At 45.8% G+C, this 20,805-nt stretch overlaps 3 protein-coding genes across 3 annotated transcripts; 2 read left to right on the top strand and 1 right to left on the bottom strand.

Moving 5' to 3' along the window:
* Positions 1–104: 104 nt before the first annotated feature.
* On the bottom strand, positions 105–955 carry LOC127782608 (non-specific lipid-transfer protein C4). The gene is made up of 2 exons (XM_052309878.1): positions 413–955; positions 105–328 (listed from the first exon to the last, which is right to left on the bottom strand). Exons 1-2 carry the CDS (start codon positions 696–698, stop codon positions 321–323), a joined length of 294 nt encoding a protein of 97 aa, XP_052165838.1. The 5' UTR covers positions 699–955; the 3' UTR covers positions 105–320.
* A 5,049-nt stretch (positions 956–6,004) lies between these two features.
* Positions 6,005–7,938, top strand: LOC127782850 (BAG family molecular chaperone regulator 2). Its single transcript, XM_052310123.1, has 2 exons — positions 6,005–6,936; positions 7,014–7,938. Exons 1-2 carry the CDS (start codon positions 6,457–6,459, stop codon positions 7,482–7,484), a joined length of 951 nt encoding a protein of 316 aa, XP_052166083.1. The 5' UTR covers positions 6,005–6,456; the 3' UTR covers positions 7,485–7,938.
* Positions 7,939–18,159: 10,221 nt separating this feature from the next.
* Positions 18,160–20,364, top strand: LOC127782594 (protein DETOXIFICATION 49-like). Its single transcript, XM_052309863.1, has one exon. It carries the CDS (start codon positions 18,397–18,399, stop codon positions 20,005–20,007), a length of 1,611 nt encoding a protein of 536 aa, XP_052165823.1. The 5' UTR covers positions 18,160–18,396; the 3' UTR covers positions 20,008–20,364.
* Positions 20,365–20,805: the final 441 nt, after the last annotated feature.

Raw genomic sequence — 20,805 nt, 5'->3', positions numbered from 1 at the left:
TGTTCCACGGAAGTCGATTCTTCCAGGAGCGCAATATTGTTGGCTTGGATCGTTTAACATAAGCTGAGAAAGGAAAACACACAAGGAAAACAAAGAGGGGCACGATAGCCAAAGGAGGTCATCGTTAATGAACCAGCAACCGGGCATTACAAGATTGTTCCATAGTACTTACTAGTATTATTCATCGACATCAACGACATCAATAGCAACTGCAGTACAATCTGAAGATTTTACTAAACGAGACACGAAGACAACGACGGCTTCGTCAACACCTTGATTATTCTTCTTCCATGGCGTCCGGGGGTAACTCTCGTCTCGTCTTAGGCAGCTGCACACAGCAAAAGAAACAATGATGATTAGAGGCAATCATCATGAGAAAGAAGTCGATTAGTTTTAAGAGGGGGTTACATACAGCAGTTGATCTGGCTGAGGTGGCATCTGGAAGGCAGGCTGTTCATGATGCTGATGGCGCTGCAGGCGCAGCCCTGGGAGATGGAGCTGAGCGCGCTGCAACACTCGGCGCTGGGGTCACCGGCGCCGGGCACCGCGTACGCGCGGCACGCCAGCAGCCTGTTCAGCTGCGGCACGCACTCCCCCCCGCCGCCGCCCTGCGCCTCCGCGCCCACGGCCAGCAGCACCAGCACGAGCGCGCACGCCGCCGCCGCCGACGCCACCGCGTTCCCCTTGCTCGCCGCCATATCTCCCCTGCTCCTGTGCTTCTTCAGACGATGCTGCAAATATTACCTTACCTTTGCTGCTGCTGCTTCGCTGTGCTTGCCTGTGACGGTGAGGAGCGGCGGGTTTTATAGGGGGTGGCCGGAGCTTGGGGGCGCCCGGCGAGCTTTGCATGGCTCACCTATGCCGGTGATCGATGGAGCAGCCGAGCACGGCAGTTTGTGCGCGTGGTACCGAACATGCGTCACGCTCTTGGACTGTGAGCCTCTTCCCCGCCGTGCGCCTCGGCCGGGGTCGGAGAGGAAGAGGGAGCGCCTGCTGCTTTGGTGAAGAAACGGCCCATCAACCCTTCGTGCCCCGTGTGAACTAACACGACCCAATCTCGTAATTAATGGGCCATATTATATGGGCCGCGTGGAGCAGGTAATGCCCAAGTAGTTCTTTGCAGGCCTATGTTAGCTTTTTTTTTGGGCCTTCCCAGCTGCCGAGTCGAGTATATTTTGCGGATTAAGTCCACTTTGACTCTCTGAAAAAATAATCTCGACCCCCGAACTATTGAAATCGGTATGATTTGACTCCCTTAGTGGTTTCGCTAATGTGGCGGTGTTGACCTAGTCTGTGGGGTTGACGTGACGCTTAAGTGGCATTTGAATTAAAAACATATATGCGGGACCCGTTTGGCCCCGCATATCATCCTCTCTTTCTTCTTCATCCCTTCTCTCTCTCTCTCTCTCTCTCTCTCTCTCCCGGAGTGGTACCGACCGGTGGGAGCTAAAGCGGCGGCGGCGGCAGCAAAGGAGGAGGAGAAGGAGGCGGTCCCACGTTGTCCGCTCAGGTCTCCCCCTGGCACCCTCAGGCCGCGCCGACACCCATCTCTTGGCCCGCCAAAGCCATCGACCACCGTCCCCCTGCTCGATCTCGTTGGCGTCGGCTCCAGCTCGTCGTCGCTGCCGCTTTAGCTCCCGCCGGCTACCACCACTCCGGCCCCCGCCCGCCGCCGCTCCGGCCCCCGCCCGCCGCTCCCCGTCGCCTGCCGAAGGGGAGAGAAAGAGAAAGAAAGAGAGAAGGGAGGAAGAGGGGAAGAAGAAGAAAGAGAGAGAGGATGACACGTGGGGCTCACCTCACAAATTTTTTTGTGTGTGAATGTCAAACAGGTCCCACATATATGTTTCTAATTCAAATGCCACCTAAGCGTCACATCAATCCCACAGACTAGGTCAACACCGCCATGTTAGCGCAATGTCAGCGAAAACGCCCTCCAAAACCGCTAAGGGAGACAAATTGCACCGGTTTCAATAGTTCGGGGGTTAAGATATCCGGTTTTACGGTTTAGAGTCATGGATTAGATTCTGGTCACTTTTCAAGGAGTCAAAGTGGACTTATTCCATATTTTGCTGGACTTATTCCACACACGCTGACGCTGTGTAGTAGTGTAGTACCGTACAGATCTGAACACAATACTGTATTTCTGATCAATGTACAAAATACAGTGTGCGTTCAGTTGACAGAACAAGTGGCTGTGGCTCGCATTGTGCCATGCATCAATTTGTTTTTCTAAGCAAGCTAGCACACACGCATCTCTGCAGAAGAATCCCACGACCTTTGGCATCTTCTCTGCATCGTCCACTGACCAGCGGTCTGAATTCCGGCTCGGCTCATCCTTTCCCGGAAAGAAATTCTCCATGTGCGGTGGCCACTGGATCTGTATCATGCAACACGAGGGACTAATTAATTTGATATAAGCTTAATTGGAACTAAAGTATCAGCTGGAATCAGGACGTCAACTTGATTAGATAGCCAGGTATTATCACCTTATTATTTCTGTCCATTAGGCATGAACCAGGAACATCACTCTGATCTCCCATTTCAGTACTGAAAACCTTCACCAAAGCAGACCAGGCCGTTCAGATTGTATTTATATATGCTCTTCGAGTGCGATTCTGAATTAGATTATATCAAAGGAGCTAGGTACACAACTACACAGAGTATCTCGTAAAGCAGATCAATGAGCAAATCAGTGATCACTGAATAATTGCAGGGCTTTTTTCTTCTCCTTTATGGTCCACATATTCTTGTTCGCCATGGTCCACTTTAGATCATAAATATGTGCATGTAACCATTACAAAATAAACGCTAATCCAGTGTCTTTTTTGTGATAAAGAACGGGCCAGTCGGCAAAGATATGAACTTTATTCGGATGCCATTACATTGGTCATGAACAGTGTAACGATCTAAAATCTTTTTCCTATGATATCCTACATGCTAGCGATGCAACTCATAGTGACTATGAGCATACATAATTGAGTGGGCAGGCACCTAGGAGTATCTGTATATATCAATAATATCATCGTCTAACAGTTCATTTGTCACTCTTTTGTCCGCTGATCGTTCAACTTCATGTAGCTATATAGGAGTTGATGTTGCAACTCAATTATTAACCCCTGAAATCTTAACCAGTACTGGCCAAAGTAATCTAGATGATCTGGCAGCGCATACCGTGTGGAGTTAAATTGGTAGGTGCCTTTGATGCTTTCACGATTTCACCTATCGAAATCGCAAACGAAAACGATCTTTTTGGTGCGGTTTTTCTCCTGGTTCTTTTGTGTACTTTATACCATAACCACCAGAGATACACACCAAAGCGATGAACAGTGAAAGGAACAGCAACATCCTTCAGACTTGAGAGTTCAGTCTTCCAGATCAGCAAGCGAACTGAATTTAATCAAATGTACTAGTACTATTTTCTGGCGGAGCTACAACTGTATGATCCAATGATCAGCTTGTTGGTCGTCTCAAGCATCATATCCCAAACAAAAAAAGAAAAAGAAAAAAGAATCAGTAAAGTACACCTCTCGCTTGATTGATTGCAATGGTGGACCAAAAATTACAGTTTGATCGATGTGAAGCGTGTTGCATCAGTAACTTTTTAGTTTTTACTACGTACTCTCCTTTTCATCGAAAGAGCGAGATCGAGAAAGGATGCAGTGTTTGCAAATTGCAATTGACGACGAGAAATCAATCGAAAACGAAATAATTGGCAGTACGGCAGTAGGTCCGACTCACGCGTCCACGAAAATTAAGCGACGCCAATATTCTTCAAGCTCCGTTTCGTCTTCGTCTTCGTCTACCTCTGTCATGTGCCTGTATCGTACACGCTCGTGCGCGGATCGAGTACACGCGCGAGCGATCGAGCCGTACCGTTGTGCGTACGTACGCTCTCGCGCGAGCGGTCGCCGGCGGCCGGCGGCCGGTGGCCGGCTGGTGGTTGCCGCGTCGGCGGCGAGGGTGGGGCCCCCATCGATCGGTCTCGTTCACCTCGCGTAGTAGGTTACGGCGTCCCTTTCCGATCACGTACGCGCGATCCTCTCGCGAAGCGAAGAATCATCATCCTTGTGATGGAGGACGTGGATGCGCGCCGACGTGGACGCGTCGCCGTGCTCCACGTGTGCCCCGGCTGTCGGTGGCCTCCCTTGCCCGAGGAAGAAGATAGTGCAGCTCTCGCTGACAGATGGCCCCCACCTGTCATATGCATGCGTGCAGCATCCGACGGTACGGATCACCCGCAACGGCTTTTTACGTACTCAATCCGTTTCATATTTTCATATAAAAAATCGTTTGATTTTTTTTCCTAATCAAACTTTGATAAGTCTGATCAAGTTTATAAAAAAATTTACAACATCTAAAATATTAAATTAGTTTTATTTTAATAATATGTTTGTTTTGTATAACTGTATAGATTGCGAGAACAAAATATCAGAATGATGTGGCAGAATGTATATCACCATTGCTAACATTTTAAGTATAGACAACCACCGATCTGATCCGACGTGGCAGGTGACGTGTGCTTGAGTACGGGCAAGTACATTTTCATCTCGAGGCTTCTCCGGATCACCGTCGTTAACGTAACACGTGGAGATGTAACCACAGTAAAAAGGCCAATTATTATTCAGTTTACCCTACTGCCTTTCTTTTTCTCTTCTGATTGGCAGATTGGCATACAGGATTCAGGATTTACCTGTCTGAAGAATTGGACTGTTGTTGTGGCAGCTCTCCCATGCAGGGATGTCTCTGCTTGGCCATATTCTGCTTCTGTTCACCGAACAATGCAGATTTTTTGTTGGCTTCAGTCAGCTTCATTTTCCACTTCGTCCCCAACACATTCTCCAGTGTGGGGGCAAAGCTAGCAACTTTACAAGTTAGCACTAATAGCACTTTACCAAGTTGTTATATCTTTGATGAACGATTGTTATATTATTAATACACAGTGCACTCAAGCATGCAAGATGCTAGGCAGCAGCAATGCAGTAGTAATATCTGAAATTAAAGAAGATGCCATCTGCCCAGCAGATAGATCAGCAGAAGGAATTGAGCATGATGAAGCATCAGATGTAGGCGTGTACAAGTGTAACGCTGCTGCTTTCAGGACCATCCTGAAAGAAACACCCTTTCTTAGGCTTTAATTTGTCCTGCACTAACTGAACATTTTGCAAATGGAGGCTTTCTTACTCTCTTCTTTCTTCTAGGCATCTACCCACATCCATGCAGTAGCACTAGTACAGTACTTGTTACCATCATATCATATCAAGAATGGCACTGCATATATACACAACTGATTGAGTGTGTACTAGTAACAGAAATGTTCCAACCCATGATTGGGGTGATGAGCACAAAGATGAGAGCAATGAGCAATTGAGCATTGCTTGCTCTCCTGCCGGTTTGTATCAGAAGCTGACACTTGGACGACATCACCAATGGCCGATGCTTCTCTCGCAGCACGTACACTCCAAGGTACTAGTAGTAGCAGAGTAGGAGAGAACTTTACAGAAGTGTATACACGAAGCATATCATATATTCATATCATTCCTAGCAAAACAAAAGGCGAAAGAAATTAAAAAACTAAGAGTAGTAGTAGTTGGTAGGATTGTAATTTGTCAGGTGAGGGGTGAAGTTGGCGAGATAGCTCTACAGAAGCAGAAGGCTTTGCTTGGAGGCGAAGGCCGGCAACGCGGAGATGAACTGAAGAAGAAGAAGGAGAAGATCGAGCCGTACCAAGCAAGCAGCCTTTGCAACAAACCAAACCACCAACCGATCGATCGAACAAACCACCATTCCCCACACAGCCACGCTCACCAACCCAAACCGACGCGTAGTCGACGAGTTCGATCGATTGCCCGACCGTATCCGTACAATTGCTGACGCAACCAAACCATCACAAGGTTAAATACAGTAAAAGAAAAAATAAAGAAATTCTCTTCTTCTTGTAGTAGAAGAAGATGATGCCATTGGAGTTCTTGGCCATTGTATAAACAGGGCTAAGCTAGGAGAAGGAGCCCCACACTTGTCTACTTGCAAGGTGGACACCATTGGGGTTGGGTTGGGTTGGGGGTTGCTTGGTTGCTTGCATTGCTTAGTTGTTATCAGTATAAATATTCTGCTGCCCTGTCCCTTAGTTGTACCCTGTCTTTTTCTTCCTCCTCATACCCTTTCTTCTTAGCTCTTCCTCCCATTCCTTCTTCGATTCATTCCTGTCTCCAATTGGAGGTCACAATTGCAGCTTGCAGCTAGCTCAAATTTCCATTTTTTGTTTGGTTGTCTCTCGGCAGCAAAGCAGATATAGAGCAGAGGAAAGCTAAGCTAAATTAGTTAGTTAGATTACTAGTCTCTGGCAGCTGGGTGATCTTAATTTGATCAAAGAAGAAGAAGAAGAAGCAAGTTTTTTTAGCTCCTGAGTATATTATAGGATTAACTACTACTAGGATAGTACTCCTATATGAGAAGAAGATGATGCGCGGGAAGGATCAGAAATTTCCGGCGATGAAGAAGGAGACGGCGGCGGTGGCGAAGGAGGAGGTGTGGGAGGTGCGGCCCGGCGGCATGCTGGTGCAGAAGCGGAGCCCGGAGTCGGAGCCACCGCCGGGCGGCGCGCCGGTGCCGACGATCCGGGTGAAGGTGAAGTACAACGGGGTGTACCACGAGATCTACATCAACTCGCAGGCGTCCTTCGGCGAGCTGAAGAAGCTCCTGTCGGAGAAGACGGGGCTCCACCCCGACGACCAGAAGGTGGTGTACAGGGACAAGGAGAGGGACTCCAAGGCGTTCCTCGACATCGCCGGCGTCAAGGACCGCTCCAAGATGCTCCTCCTCGAGGACCCCACCGCCCAGGCCAAGCGCCTCCTCGAGGAGCGCCGCCATTGCAAGGCCGAGCGCGCCGCCAAGTCCGTCTCCCGCGTCGCCCTCGACGTCGACAAGCTCGCCTCCAAGGTAGCTACCCCGCTGCTTTGCTTTGCTTGTCTTCTCCGACTCCGGCGTCGTTGAGCTGTTTGGTGGTGTACGTGCAGGTGTCGGCGCTGGAGGCGATCGTGAGCAAGGGCGGGAGGGTGGTTGACGCTGACGTGGTGGCGCTCACCGAGGCGCTGATGAACGAGCTGGTCAAGCTCGACTCCATCGCCGCCGACGGCGAGGTCAAGGAGCAGCGCCGAGTGCAGGAGAAGCGGGTGCAGAAGTACGTCGAGGCCCTCGACGCCATCCGTGCCAAGACCAAGAAAGCGGCGGCGGCGCCGCCCAAGGCCCGGCCGCCGCACCTGCCGCCGCGGCCGCCGCCGGCGCAGCAGCAGCAGCGCCGGCAGTTCCAGCCGCCGGCGCCCGCCACGGCGACCGCGCCGGCGCCACAGACCGCGACGGCCAGCTGGGAGTCGTTCGACCTGCTCTCATCCGTGCCGTCCACGTCGTCGGCCCCGGTGACCACCATGGCGCCGGCGACCACCACCACCACCTCGCCGTCGCCGAGGTTCGAGTGGGAGCTCTTCTAGACGATGTGGGGCCCACACTGGCCGCATGTGTGTACACGTTCATTGGCCGGTCGGTACCTATGCCTTTCTTGCATGTTCATCTTTGGTCACTCATGGTGCATGTCAATTGTCATTCTTCCTTTCCTCTCTCTCCCCAATTCTTTCTTTCTTTCTTTCTTTCTTTTCTGAATTCTGAGTGTATATTGATCTCTACAAAAAAAGGGGCTAAAATGTCAAGTGAGTGAGTGAGTGTGATCCTCATGAAGAAGACAACATCAAAACCATGAGACACTCTGATGATCCATGGTCTGCAAAAAATAAGTGGTGGCCTTTGAGATGATGATCAAAAAGGAAATTTTTCATGACAATATATATGTACAGTACTGTATACTACTACTAGTGTACATCAATGGTCTCAGCATATGTTGCCTGTCTCATTCATCTTCTTCTACACTGTATGTATGTATTATCATCACTTCCTACATTGTACAAACAATGCTGCTACTACTACATTTCTGGTACTCATATTCAGTACAATTCAGCTGTCTGGAAATGCAAGTGCAGCATATGCATCACAGCTCTGAATTTCAGATTGATTGGCTGAATAATTGTGGGGACTGATGGGCAATTATTAGGCATCTGCCAGTGCAGGGTAGTTAGCAATTTGGATGCATTCGATCGGCGGCATAAAACTATGTGCTCTCTCCTCCATGCTTTGGACCGGCCGGATTTTATGTACATGCCATGGATCAAAAGCCTCCATTTTTCTGCACTTGTTTAGAAGCTCTGTTTGGTCAGCATGACAGGTAGCAGTAGTAGTTGTTGTTGTTGTTGTTGTTCAGAGTTCAGAATTTGTGTGCAAGGAGACAGGGGAAGCTAATAATACTGGGCTTGTGGGGTTTATATAAAGTTTGATACATACTTTCATTCATGTGATGGCCAGATCAGCCTATCAATTGTGAGTTGAGTGGTGCAGCAACAACAACACTTCTGCTATACTATAGTGTACTCTATTACAAGTAGATATGATCCTCTGTCCCATTTTCTCAGCTGGCACTAATGACATGATCACTGCACAACTTAATTTGTTCTGTTCCATGCTAGCCATTCTACCAGCTCTTCTCTTCCCTTCACCTGAATACACAAGCCAAAATGAGAGCTCAACATTTGCATCACGAGCTCTTTTCGGACAATCTACTTGGGTTGGTGTGCACACAATTGTAGTAGTACCTGTTGTGCAGAGGGCAGTAATTGGTGTTGTCCTCAAGTTGCAGACTTTGCAGAGATGCCTTTCTTCAGAGAAGCACAGAAAGAAAGGCAGGCTGAGTTGGAAGCTTCATGCCCAGCTATTAGAAATAGGGAGTCTAGGAGATCACAGTAGTAGTAGTAGTAGCAGCAGTAGCTCATTTGATAGTAGGATAAAAATTAATTACTCAATTAAAGAGAAAGAAGCTGCTTGTAGTAGTAACCTAGGAGCAGCATCATAATCGTATTGGCTTCACGTTGTACTTTTGCCGTCAATTCGTTGCAGATGCGTGGTCGCTATCTGCCCGTAACTTGACACCAATGGCTGGCTCGACAGAGACAACCCAGCTTATAATTAATCAACATCACAGAAGAAAAAGATCATTAGCGTCCGTCAGTTAGTCCTCAAGTACGTACGCCTCCCTGTTCCTTTGCTTGCACATTTTCGTGCAGATCAGAATCAGTTCAGAGCAACCAAACTTTCGTCCTCAACACACACACCTGCAGCCTGCAAGCTTGCGTTTTTCTGAATTTTTTCAGTCGGTGGCGTCTCAACAGCTCGGTAGGTGCGTGAGAGAGTGAGGAGGAAACGTCGCATTTGACTTGTGAAGCTGGTCATTCCTTTTGGCTTTTAGATCTGCGTGTACTGCTTGGGCTTGATGCTTTACCTGCCGCTGATGTTTGAAGTTTCTGCTAATTAATCAGGCTTTGCTCATCACAGAGAAAACACTTAAAACACCCACTTGCTGAAGCTGGTCAATGGTGATTAGCTATACTATTTGCCATTGCAGCATGTGATGCTCGCCCCGTTGATGTAGTATATATGAATACTCGAGTCAAGTTTTGGAGCAAATGAGAATGGTGATCCGCATTGTCAACGGTTGACTCTTCCTGTAACTATATTCACTGTTCAGAGCTAACACATGCTCGGCCATCTTCTGCCATGTCTTTCTTTTGCATTTCTGACAGATCTTCTGCCATCAGCCATCTCTAGTAGTAGTAGTAGTACTAGTAGTTACTCAGTCGTTAGATCCATTGCAAGCCAAGATTTGTAGCATGTTCCATGTTGTACATTGCTGACAGAGGATTCAACACACGATTTTGACTGTGCACATTAGATGCAGAGGTAAGATTTATTTGTACTGATTAACTGCAGGCTTTCGAGATCCACATGTGTTTAGTTTCAGTCGGCTGGCTCCTTCGCACGTGAAAATTGTTTTTCGCCGCTTGTAAAAATAGTTTTCGTAGTAGTGGATCGAACAATGCGGGGACTAATGGTTGAAAACTGTCCGAATCGATAGCATCTCTTCAAAAATAACATTTATCATTTAAAATATTTAGTATTTACATCAATACGATACAGAAACACGTTAGAAAAACAAAATTTATATACAGTCAGAAAGATGATGGCCGGTACATTTTATATGGAAACAACGCTCAGTCAATCGATAACTTTCGTGACCATTTTCACCCAGTCTGCCATCCATGATCCAGATTAGTTAGGCAGAAATGGGCTAGAATGTAATGGTGCTTGTGTTAGAGCCACACGTTGCAGCTGCCCTCCACACGGTACAGTGGATGAGTGGAATACAGTGTGTTGCCGTCAGCGATCGAGTGCTTTGTGGACTTCGTGTGTGGACAGACTTCAGCAATTGTGTAGTAGCAGCTGGTGGCAGGCTGGACCATTCTGTTTGGGCCGGTCAAGCTGTTGCTGTACTTTAGATGGGCCTTGCACCATGAAACGAGGTGTCAAATTTTGGCACATTCAGGCCCATGAAAACCATCCCGAGCTATAAACACTAGCATAAACAGTACTGGACTCACAGCCCAAACAGAGGAACTGTTTCAGCCCACAAAGTCAAACAGTACTGGACTCAGCCCAAACAGAGGAACTGTTTCAGCCCAAAAAGTCACCAGTAGCCCTGTTAGTGTTAGCCCACGCATGAAGTCATCGTCGGCCCATTATCTTGGGCCGTGTCAGCCCATGAAGTCATCGTTGGCCCATTTTCTGGAGATTGGAATTTCCAGTCCTTTTTGCCCTGTTCTTTTTCAGCCCATTCACTAAATTATTAAAATAAATTATTTGCCTCACATTTCAACAAATACGTTTATTTTTTCCAAAAAGTTTTCTTGCACTGTCTTGCGTAGACCACTTGTTTTAAACTATTTGTTATGTTTATTTCTTAAAATATTTTATTTTGCTCTATAGTTAAGTAGAATAGTAGATACTCCCTCCATCTATTTTTAATAGTCATATTTTCAAATCTTAAAAATATATTTTTATAGACATATTTCAATCTAACAACCTATCATCTTAATGACTTACTTAGATTTAATGCGTGACTATCCATTCTTCCACACAAGATTGGCTACATCGGCATCGAGAAATGTAAATATTAATGAATCGCTTGTTTACGAGGAATGACTAGTAGCATGTTTAAATAGATGATAAGTAGAATTACTTATCTTTGGTCTGTGTGCCAAGATGAAATATAACTATCAAAAGTAGATGGAGGGAGTAATTCACAAACACAATGCTTTTTTAAAAAAAAATAAGATTTTTTTTTTGAAAAGATGACAACCACAATGCTTCCAATAATCTAGGGCCTCGCACCAAACTTCCCTAAAACTCCCAACTTTCCATCACATCATGTTATATCCAAAACTTTTCTACTCACATAAACTCCCAACTTTTTTTCTAAACTACCAACTTTCTCTAAACTTCTCTCCAATTTCAGAAACTAAACACAGCCTAGATTAAACGGGACAGTTACTTTCAGTGATTCACCTAGCAGCTTCCAGGTGTGTATGCACTATGCACACAAGCAGTTGCACTGCAGGTTCAAGTGCCCCATTTGTGCAGCACTCTTGGTGAAACAGTATCAGCTTAAGCATGCACACAAACATGCAGTACAGTGTATCACTGGTGATGGATCTGTGGATATGTTGGCATCAGGTGGACCAGTACTACACATTGTTGGTATGTACCCCCTCCATTTTTATATCATAAGTCGTTTAACTTTTTTCTTAGTTAAATTTTTCTGAGTTTGACTAAGTTTATAAAAGAACATTCTAATATTTTTCATATAAAACAAACAGATTATCGAAATATATTTAATGTTACATTTAATAAAACTAATTCAATACTGTAGATGTTGCTAAAACTTGATCAAACCTAAAGAACTTTAACTAAGAAAAAAAATCAAATAACTTTTAATAGGAAACGGAGGGAGTACCTCCCAACTGTAGCCATGCATCATCTCTGCACATTTTCTCTTCTTGAGCCCAAGAACTGAACAAACAAACATGCAGACTAGATAGCTCCTAGCATTGCCTGCATCATCATCATTCGTGTACTGATCAATCTTGTTACGAATCATGCTGCAACAGAGGCGACACCCAACAAACCAGAGCCATGCCTCAGATCTGGTCGATTCATTCATTCCGATATCGATCGATGCGTCCAAACCTGATCGAGCTTGCCTGCAGGATCGCCCCTGTTGCATCATGCACCATACATGATGCATGCAATTGCAATTGCAGCTGCAAATTAATTTGCAATTGCATTCATCAGCTAGCTTAGCGAGGCTGCATATGCAGTGAAATGTGCATGGATGGATGGAAGCAAGCATTCTGTTCAGTCTGATCAGGAGACCCAGCAAGCATGTGCCTCCAGAAAAGCAGCTTCTCTAACTAACCAGGCCCTGTTCATCCATCAGACTTTCAGTGGCCAGCTTGTTATTATGGGCCTCTCTGATTATCTCTTTTTCTTGCCCTCGATCTCTACCGACTGCCTGCCTCATCCTCTGCTGTGTATGTGACGTTAGCTCCTCGATCTCATCAGGCAAAGATTTATTACATCGCCATGCACTGAACATGGGAGACTAGCCTACATTTGCTAACAACTTGTGGCGCCGATTTGGAAAAGATAAACGGGCGAAAAATTTGGCAATTTGCACTCTAGGATTTGGATGTCACAAGAAGAGGTTAGGCAAGAGCACCAAGCAGTCAGGAACTTAGATAATTAATTATTGTCCCAAGAAGTAAGCTAAGCTAATTCTATTGCCAACTAGCAAGTTAATTGGTCTGTTTGATTTAGATTATTAAGTGAATTACTAATTCTCATAGATTATATATTCACTTAATTAGAAACAAAAAAATATTTTAAGTAATAATTTTAATGAATAGATTAAAATAAGTGGTCTAAAAAATATAGTAAAATAAACTCTCTTTTTTTTAAGATAACGCATCTTGGAAACATGGGACAAATAATCTATTTCGATAATAATCTGAAAAGAGCGCATGAACCGGATGACGCATATTAAAGTTCATCATATCCACTCTCTGAAATGATCGATCTGCTTGCTAAGATGGAAATATCCAGAGAGTGATATATGATCCAAAGCAGAGACTATTTCCCGGCTTTTTTGGCACAGTGAAATTTTGCTGGTCCGTCACCTCGTCGGTCAATCGGCGAGAGAGCATGCATGCAGCAATCATTTCTTGCGTCCTGGACTTTGATTATTGATGCTAACTGCTGCATGCTCTCGATCCAGCTCCCAACTTTCTCAAACGAGGTGGGCTACTAGGTACAGGTCAGATCGATCGGAATTATATTCATTCATGCAGCAAATATAAAGCTAGAAAAAAAAGATCATCTCCTAGCTACTAGATAAAGTGAGAAAAAGACCTGTAGTTTTGGACTGATCACTGAACAATATAGGTAGCTAGGGGAGTTACATTTCACTTGGCAAACTCTGATTGATCGATCATATTCATGTAGATAATTAGATATTCTTGCGTGACGCAAGAAAATGCCGGATTAGACGCACCTAACCGAACAATTACCCAAACAGTGCAGGGATCCATAACCAAAACAAAAATGCGATGACAAAATGGCTAATTAACCCGCCCAGAGGATTGCACATCTATCCATCACATCGCTTGTGCATGACTCGGCACAAACATGCACATATCAGCAGTGGTAGCTAGCTTATCAAGAGACCTCTAATTAATCATGCTCTTTGTGCAATGAACCGGGGAAAATTAGTAATCCAAGAATGCCGATTCTAGAGGCAGCACACGTACATAGATCAGATTTGTCAGGCAAAGAAGATCAAGAAGGAGCAAGCAATCAATCATAAATGGGCAGGCATGCACCTGTGCGTGTAACTGAATATTCAGCTAGCGTTTGCATCATTCAGATGTGGTAGTAGCAGATAGTAGCTACTCCAGTAGCATACATCGTTCGTCAGGATGATGGTCAGATACATGCATGGTTACCGACTGAATTCAATTGGACCACAGCATCGATCTCCTAGTGTTTCTCCTCCCCCGCAAGGAGTCAAATTCATCCCCAAGGATGACGCAGGCGCAAGTGCAGCCCAGCCAGCTACTATCCCTATCTTGTACTGTCTCACTTTCTAGTGGGCAGCTGCATCTAACGAGGACACTGGACACATATAAGGTGTGTTTAAATGCGAGTGGATGATGGACATTGGGCTTCATCTTTTCGTTTATACTTATGCTTATCAGCTAAAATTTTAATTTTTAACCTTAAATTTAAAGCTGATTTTGATGTTTTCTTTATCGAAGTTTATTTTTCAGCCTTTGCTTTTAGATCGCTAAGAACACATATATAAAAGTTTTATTCACAAATTACTTTTTGTTTGCAAATATGCCATTTGGTTTATTCCACGAACCAATGAATTAACTACTAGAAGGTTGAAAAGTTGATTTTGAAATGTTTTCTAAGAAATGCTGATGGAGAAAGCTTTTGAAAAAATATTCTATCTTTTAAGAGTTTTAAAGCGTGCCATGATAATCCGCCATCCGTTAGCTAAAAATAACATAACCTTAATATAAGGGTCCGTATATGTCAGCGCATAGGCTATACCAAAAAAAAAGAGATGTTGGATGTTTAGGATGTCATGACATATACGATCTTATAGAAATTGAAAAGGATGATTTTACCATCCTTGAGAAAGTATTAGGAGGTATTATATTTTTTAGTGTAAAATTTGGTACCAAAAATTTTAGTATAAAATTTAGGTAACTTGAGATACTCTCTAAAGGATCATAAAATTACTCAATTAAAAATGTTTGAACCAAAAGAGCTTACTCCCTCTGTTGTCAACCGGTGGGAGTAACTGAAAGATTCTTATAATGAGAATTGTTTTTTAGTTCTTGAGAAGGTGCCAAGAGATTTTTACATTTTATAGTGTAAAACTTGTTATATTCAATATTTGATATACTAGTGGTACTAAATTTTACCATAAAAAAGTGGCCTCGTGGTACCACTCAAGGACCGCAAAATCACTCATAAAATATTCAAGGCCAGTCCCTTTTTTTTTTAAAAAAAATAGATACTCAAGGCTAATCGTGTAATTCAAAGGGCTTTATAGGAAAAGGTCCCACAAAGTTTCAATAATGAAAAACAAATTCTTCTCAGTAAGTACTGTTGCTAATATTCGACCTTGACATACATAGGTCAGGCTGTCAAAACTAAATTATCATGGCCTTCATGGTTTCAGGCCTAACTACTAGGGAGCTGTACAGTAGCATGGAAAACTTTCAGTCAGGCCGGCCAAACTGTTAGAGGCCTGTCACTGTGGTAAACTATGAAACTGATGTTACTGTTGTCTGTTGAAGTTGGACAATGGACATACCTACCTGTGCTGTATCATCAACATTATAGCTAGGCTGATTTTGTTTCCTTTCCATGATTTGTATAGTACTAGTAGTGTACAATAATACCACCAATGTGACAAATTCAGTTGGATTAGACGTATGAGCGAGCCTAGCGAATATGTAGACAGTGCTCACCTACAGTGTCCTAGCTCGTCCTAACAACCTGCAAATTGGGCTGCAATTGGGTGCCACCACACGATGGATAAGGGGAGGTAGATCTATCGGGGAAAAGCCTGCCTTTCCTCTATCTAGATCGACCGATGGATAACAAGATACTATTATTCAGTAAAAACACTCCAATTTTCAGTTCTGACAGTTGTGTACTTCCACGTTCAGAAGAACAAGTCAGGACAGCACTGTAAATATGACAGCTAGTGTTCACTGAATGCCAACTCGGTGGTAATAGCAATTCAGAAGTCAGAACAGGAAAGCTAGTGTAGTGGACTCTGAAGATTGGCATGATGGAGAAAAGAAAGTTCAGACTTCTCCCATTTCCTGGGAGCATATAGCTAGCATATGCGTGTCTCATTCCCATTGCATCTCTGTATCGTCTTTTGCACCGAATGCACAGCGCGATCCAGGCAACGATCGATCAAGGTTGTCAATGAAAAGAGGAGGATAAGAAAAGCTGTGCAACCACCGGTCCACTCCATGTGTGCATCGATCCCAAACCAAAGTGGAGGAACAACTTACACACATCATTTGCCTTACAGCATGTCACACTTACTAGTGACAGAGACTGAAAGTTTTCTTATTATCTACTTTGCATCTAAATTTTGTTGAGAGTTATATATAAAATTTGTTTTAAGTACTAAGGACATAACTCGATTTCATTTTGTTAGTAGCTCCAAGAATCAAAATTAGTAGTTACTAGAAAATTATATGTAGAATGCATCCTGGAATATCTTACCAAAAAACTGCATGCACCATAGTACTTGTGTACTCCAAGATCCTTATGTACGGAATTTTGCAGCTACTTCTACTTAACTGTCATTCATGTCATTTTCAGTCATCTGGAGCAGTATAGTGTCAATGCCTGCTTGAGAGGAATCTTGGGGGTCAGGTAACTTCACATGGAGACCTCATCACCGAGCCTAATTGGCCTTCTCCAGAATAGAAGATGCAAAAAGACCAGCATAGGATTCACTGCAAATCATTTCGCACGTTTCCAAATAGCTCTTACAGATTAAATTACGAGATGTTCAATCAGTCTGCAATAACACCCAGTTGTTTCTGCCATTTCATGACAAGAACATTACCGTATGTTCGGTGTGCATTGCTATCATGGAGTCCGATAGAACCAAGCCACAAAATTTCAGAATCCAGGGCACTTGGATTAGTATGTTTGAGAGCGCCATGAAAGGAAAGAATTACAAACTGTTGCTTGTTATGTACTTTAGGAAAAGCAGAGAGCATCGTAATGGTTGTGTGTTCGTTTCCCGTCACCAGTCACACTGAAATGATGCAAACCCCGCTTGTTGGTTGCCTCTTATCTTTTTGTTTGATTCCAATTCTACTAATCATCATGTTTCTTGCTCCAAGGTATCTCTATGCTGACTCTGAAAAAAAAAGGGCCATGCATGCATGATAGTTTCAGTTTCTGAATGTGTTTTTCCAGATTTTTCACATACTTTGGTCTTTGCTTAGCTCTGCCTGCATGGTTCGTTGACTAGCATAAATTGGTTCAGGTGTCTCCAATTACATTGCACGAGTCCTCGTGTGTATATGGATCAGGGTTTGAAATTTCGGTTTGAAATTTCAGTAATTTCGCCTCCCCCCCTCCCACTGGCAAGCTCAAATCTTGCCCGAAATTTTCCCTTTTTTGCATTCTTTTTATGAATTTGGTTAAATTTTATTAAAACTCATTTAAAATTAGTCAAATTTTCAAATAAAATTAGCCAAAAACTTCCGAAATTTTGATAATTTCGGTCCCCACCGGCAAGAAAACTAATTCCAAAATTTCAAACCCTGATATGGATCTGGCCGTCTAATTGTGCGCTATAAGATTTGAAACTAAACTTTTTGAAATTTAGTTTCAGGAAGACACTCTCGATGGTACAATAATGTATCAGGTCTTTTGCACCCCAAATTGGAAAGGATAATGAGCTACTCCTTCTGTCCCAAAATAACTCAACCTAAGATGAGATGTGATATGTGACTCATTCTTATCCAGATTCGTTGTTCTAGGATGGGTCATATCCTCCTAGGTTGAGTTATTTTGGGACAGACGGAGTATGATGCAAATATACTCTTCTTTCGATCATCAATGGCAGCATAAAGCACCTGAAGAAAGTAGGGGGGGGGGGGGGCTTCAAATGAAAACGTTTTAGTATTCAGTATTCATTCCGAGGGAACTTACTTCCTTTTTCTTTACTATACACGGTATAAATACAAATGCTTACAAACATACCTCATAAGATGGTGGGCTAGCTGGCTTGGATTCAAAGTCTCACCTTTTTTATTTATTTAATATTAGATCTTTCCCTAGTGTTCGCATCTTTTTTTTAATGAAGTCGCATAAGCAGCTCGCTATCGACAAACACGTCGTATACAACCGAAAGAATAATTACTCGAAAATACGAGCACTCATAGTGAATCGAACCTGGGTATACAGATTCAGCTTCGCACATCAATCTAATTTCACAATGAAGATGCTTATAGAGCCATAATTAAAAATCTTGAATCCTAAAACTAAGAAGAGAAGAAAAAGAAAAGGTTGGAAGAAAAAAAATAGAAATGCCTTTTTTTCTGTGGGCCCCATGTGACTTTGATCATGTCAGCAGGGCAGGCCGGCTGGATCAGTTATAAATAGTTCCAAGTCCCTCATAACTTCCTCTCCATCAGAAAAGCATCACTCCATAACATCCTTAACCATTTGCACCCAAGAAACGCCATTGATGATAGGGTAAGCTGCTGAGCTAAGAGTAAGAGCTCTCACATTAGCTAGCTGTACCACACACTACACTAGCAGCTGGAGCAGCACACACATCACACTACAATGTGCCACTGCTCGTCCAAGGTCGTAGCCGTAGCACAATGCCACCAGCCTCTGCTCCCGCCACCGGAGGCATGCCCCGCCCTGCATGACCGCCCCAGGTCGGCGCGCGGCGGCGGCGGCGCGATCGCCGAGGTGGCATCCATCGTGCGGCTCGCCATGCCGATGGTCGGAGCTGGGCTGCTGATGTACATGCGCTCGCTGGTGTCCATGCTCTTTCTTGGCCGGCTTGGCCGTCTCCCGCTCGCCGGCGGCTCCCTCGCGCTCGGCTTCGCCAACATCACCGGGTACTCGGTGCTGTCCGGGCTCGCCGCCGGGATGGACCCCGTGTGCGGCCAGGCGTTCGGCGCCGGCCGCACGTCCGTGCTCGCCGCCGCGCTCCGGCGAACGGTCGTGCTGCTCCTCGCCGCGTCCGTGCCCATCGCCGCGCTCTGGCTCGCCATGCACCGGGTCCTCGTCGCCGCCGGCCAGGACCCCGACATTGCCGCCTGCGCCTACGAGTTCATCCTCTGCTCGCTCCCGGACCTCGCCGTGCAGTCCTTCCTCCACCCGCTCCGCGTGTACCTCCGCGTGCAGTCCATCACGCTCCCGCTCACGTACGCCGCCGCCGCCGCGCTCGCGCTCCACGTCCCCGTCAACGTCCTCCTCGTGCACGGCCTCGGCCTCGGGATCCGCGGCGTCGCGCTCGCCGCCGTCTGGACCAACCTCAACTTCTTGCTGTTCCTCGTGGCGTACGCCTACTTTTCAGGTCTGATTCGTGGCGACGACGACGACGACGGCGGCAATGGCAAAGCCGGCGAGGAGGGCGCGACGACGACGACGACGACGATGGAGTGGGGGTGGTTGGTGAAGCTGTCCGTGCACAGCTGCATGTCGGTGTGCTTGGAGTGGTGGTGGTACGAGATCATGGTGCTGCTCTGCGGCGTGCTCGCCGACCCGAAGGCGGCGGTGGCGGCGATGGGGATACTGATCCAGACCACGTCGCTGCTGTACATCTTCCCGCACTCCCTCAGCTGCGCCGTGTCGACGCGCGTCGGGCACGAGCTCGGCGCGGGGCGGCCGGAGCGCGCGCGCCTCGCCGCCCGCGTCGGGCTCGCCTGCGGCGCCGCGCTCGGCGTCGTGGCGTGCGCGTTCGCGGCGTCCCTGAGAGGGGTGTGGGCGCGGATGTTCACCGCCGACGCCACCATCCTGCGGCTGGCGTCGTCGGCGCTGCCCATCCTCGGCGCCGCCGAGCTGGGGAACTGCCCGCAGACGGCCGGCTGCGGCGTGCTGCGCGGCAGCGCGCGGCCGGGGAGGGCGGCGAGGATCAACGTCTCGGCGTTCTACGGCGTCGGCATGCCCGCCGCCCTGGCGCTGGCGTTCTGGCCGGCGCGCCTCGACTTCCGCGGCATGTGGGCCGGCATGCTCGCCGCGCAGCTGGTGTGCGCGGCGCTGATGCTGCTCGCCGTGCGGCGCACCGACTGGGACGAGCAGGCCGCCCGCGCGCGCGAGCTCACCGGCGCCGTCGCCGGCGTCGTCGTTGGCGATGGCGACGTCGTCGTCAAAGGCGATCATGCAGACGCCGCCAAAGTAAAGGCAGACAGTGGCTTGCTCGTGGTCACAGTGCTAAGTTGATTGCCATATAATGGAGTATTCTTGACTCCTTAAAATTCGTTTTTTTTTTTACCTTTTTGATCTTTTTTTGAAGCATCCATTGGAAATTTTTAGGTATTGAAACGATGGATATTTGGATGATACATGCATCCTACTAATTTTTTCCTCTTCGAAAAAATTAACTATGTACATGATCGAAGAGACGAGAAATTTTCTGGCAAGGTAATCGTGTGTGTGCACTATTATGCAGCAGTGAAGATCGAGTTGCAAATAGCGGCACGGTGATGTGATTGTACACGTGGCGCCCTCACAGCGCTTTGGCCTAATCTAGTATATACTTTTGGGCCCTAATTAACTACTGTTAACCCCATATATATGCATTGGATCTCATTATTGTGAAGTTACTTTTGAAAGGATCCATGATTATTTGATAGTGGTTATAATCATCTTTTTAATGTGCATGCATGCACAACCTCCATGGCTAATCACTTTCTGATCGATTTGGAATTATGCATGTGTCTTTTGGATCTATGCATATGGCCAGGGTAATCTATGGGGTTAAATTAAGATGATTGAGCTGAAGTGCACTTCAGTCTGATCATTTACATCATTGTCAATTATTTTGCTGATGAATAATTATGCCAAATCCGACAGACAAATCCCTTTTTTGTCGGTGTAGAAATTACCTCTCTGATCAGCACACCATGCAAAACTATTTTCGTCCTCTTTCGTCAGATGCATTATGCACCAAAGTACAGTCGTTAATATAATTAGGCTGATCGAGCTCCCCACTGCCATGTCAAAAGATTAAAAAGAAAA

Source organism: Oryza glaberrima, chromosome 8 (genome assembly GCF_000147395.1).
Source record: "Oryza glaberrima chromosome 8, OglaRS2, whole genome shotgun sequence".
NCBI lineage: Eukaryota > Viridiplantae > Streptophyta > Magnoliopsida > Poales > Poaceae > Oryza > Oryza glaberrima.
This window is presented reverse-complemented; position numbering and strand designations above follow the sequence as displayed.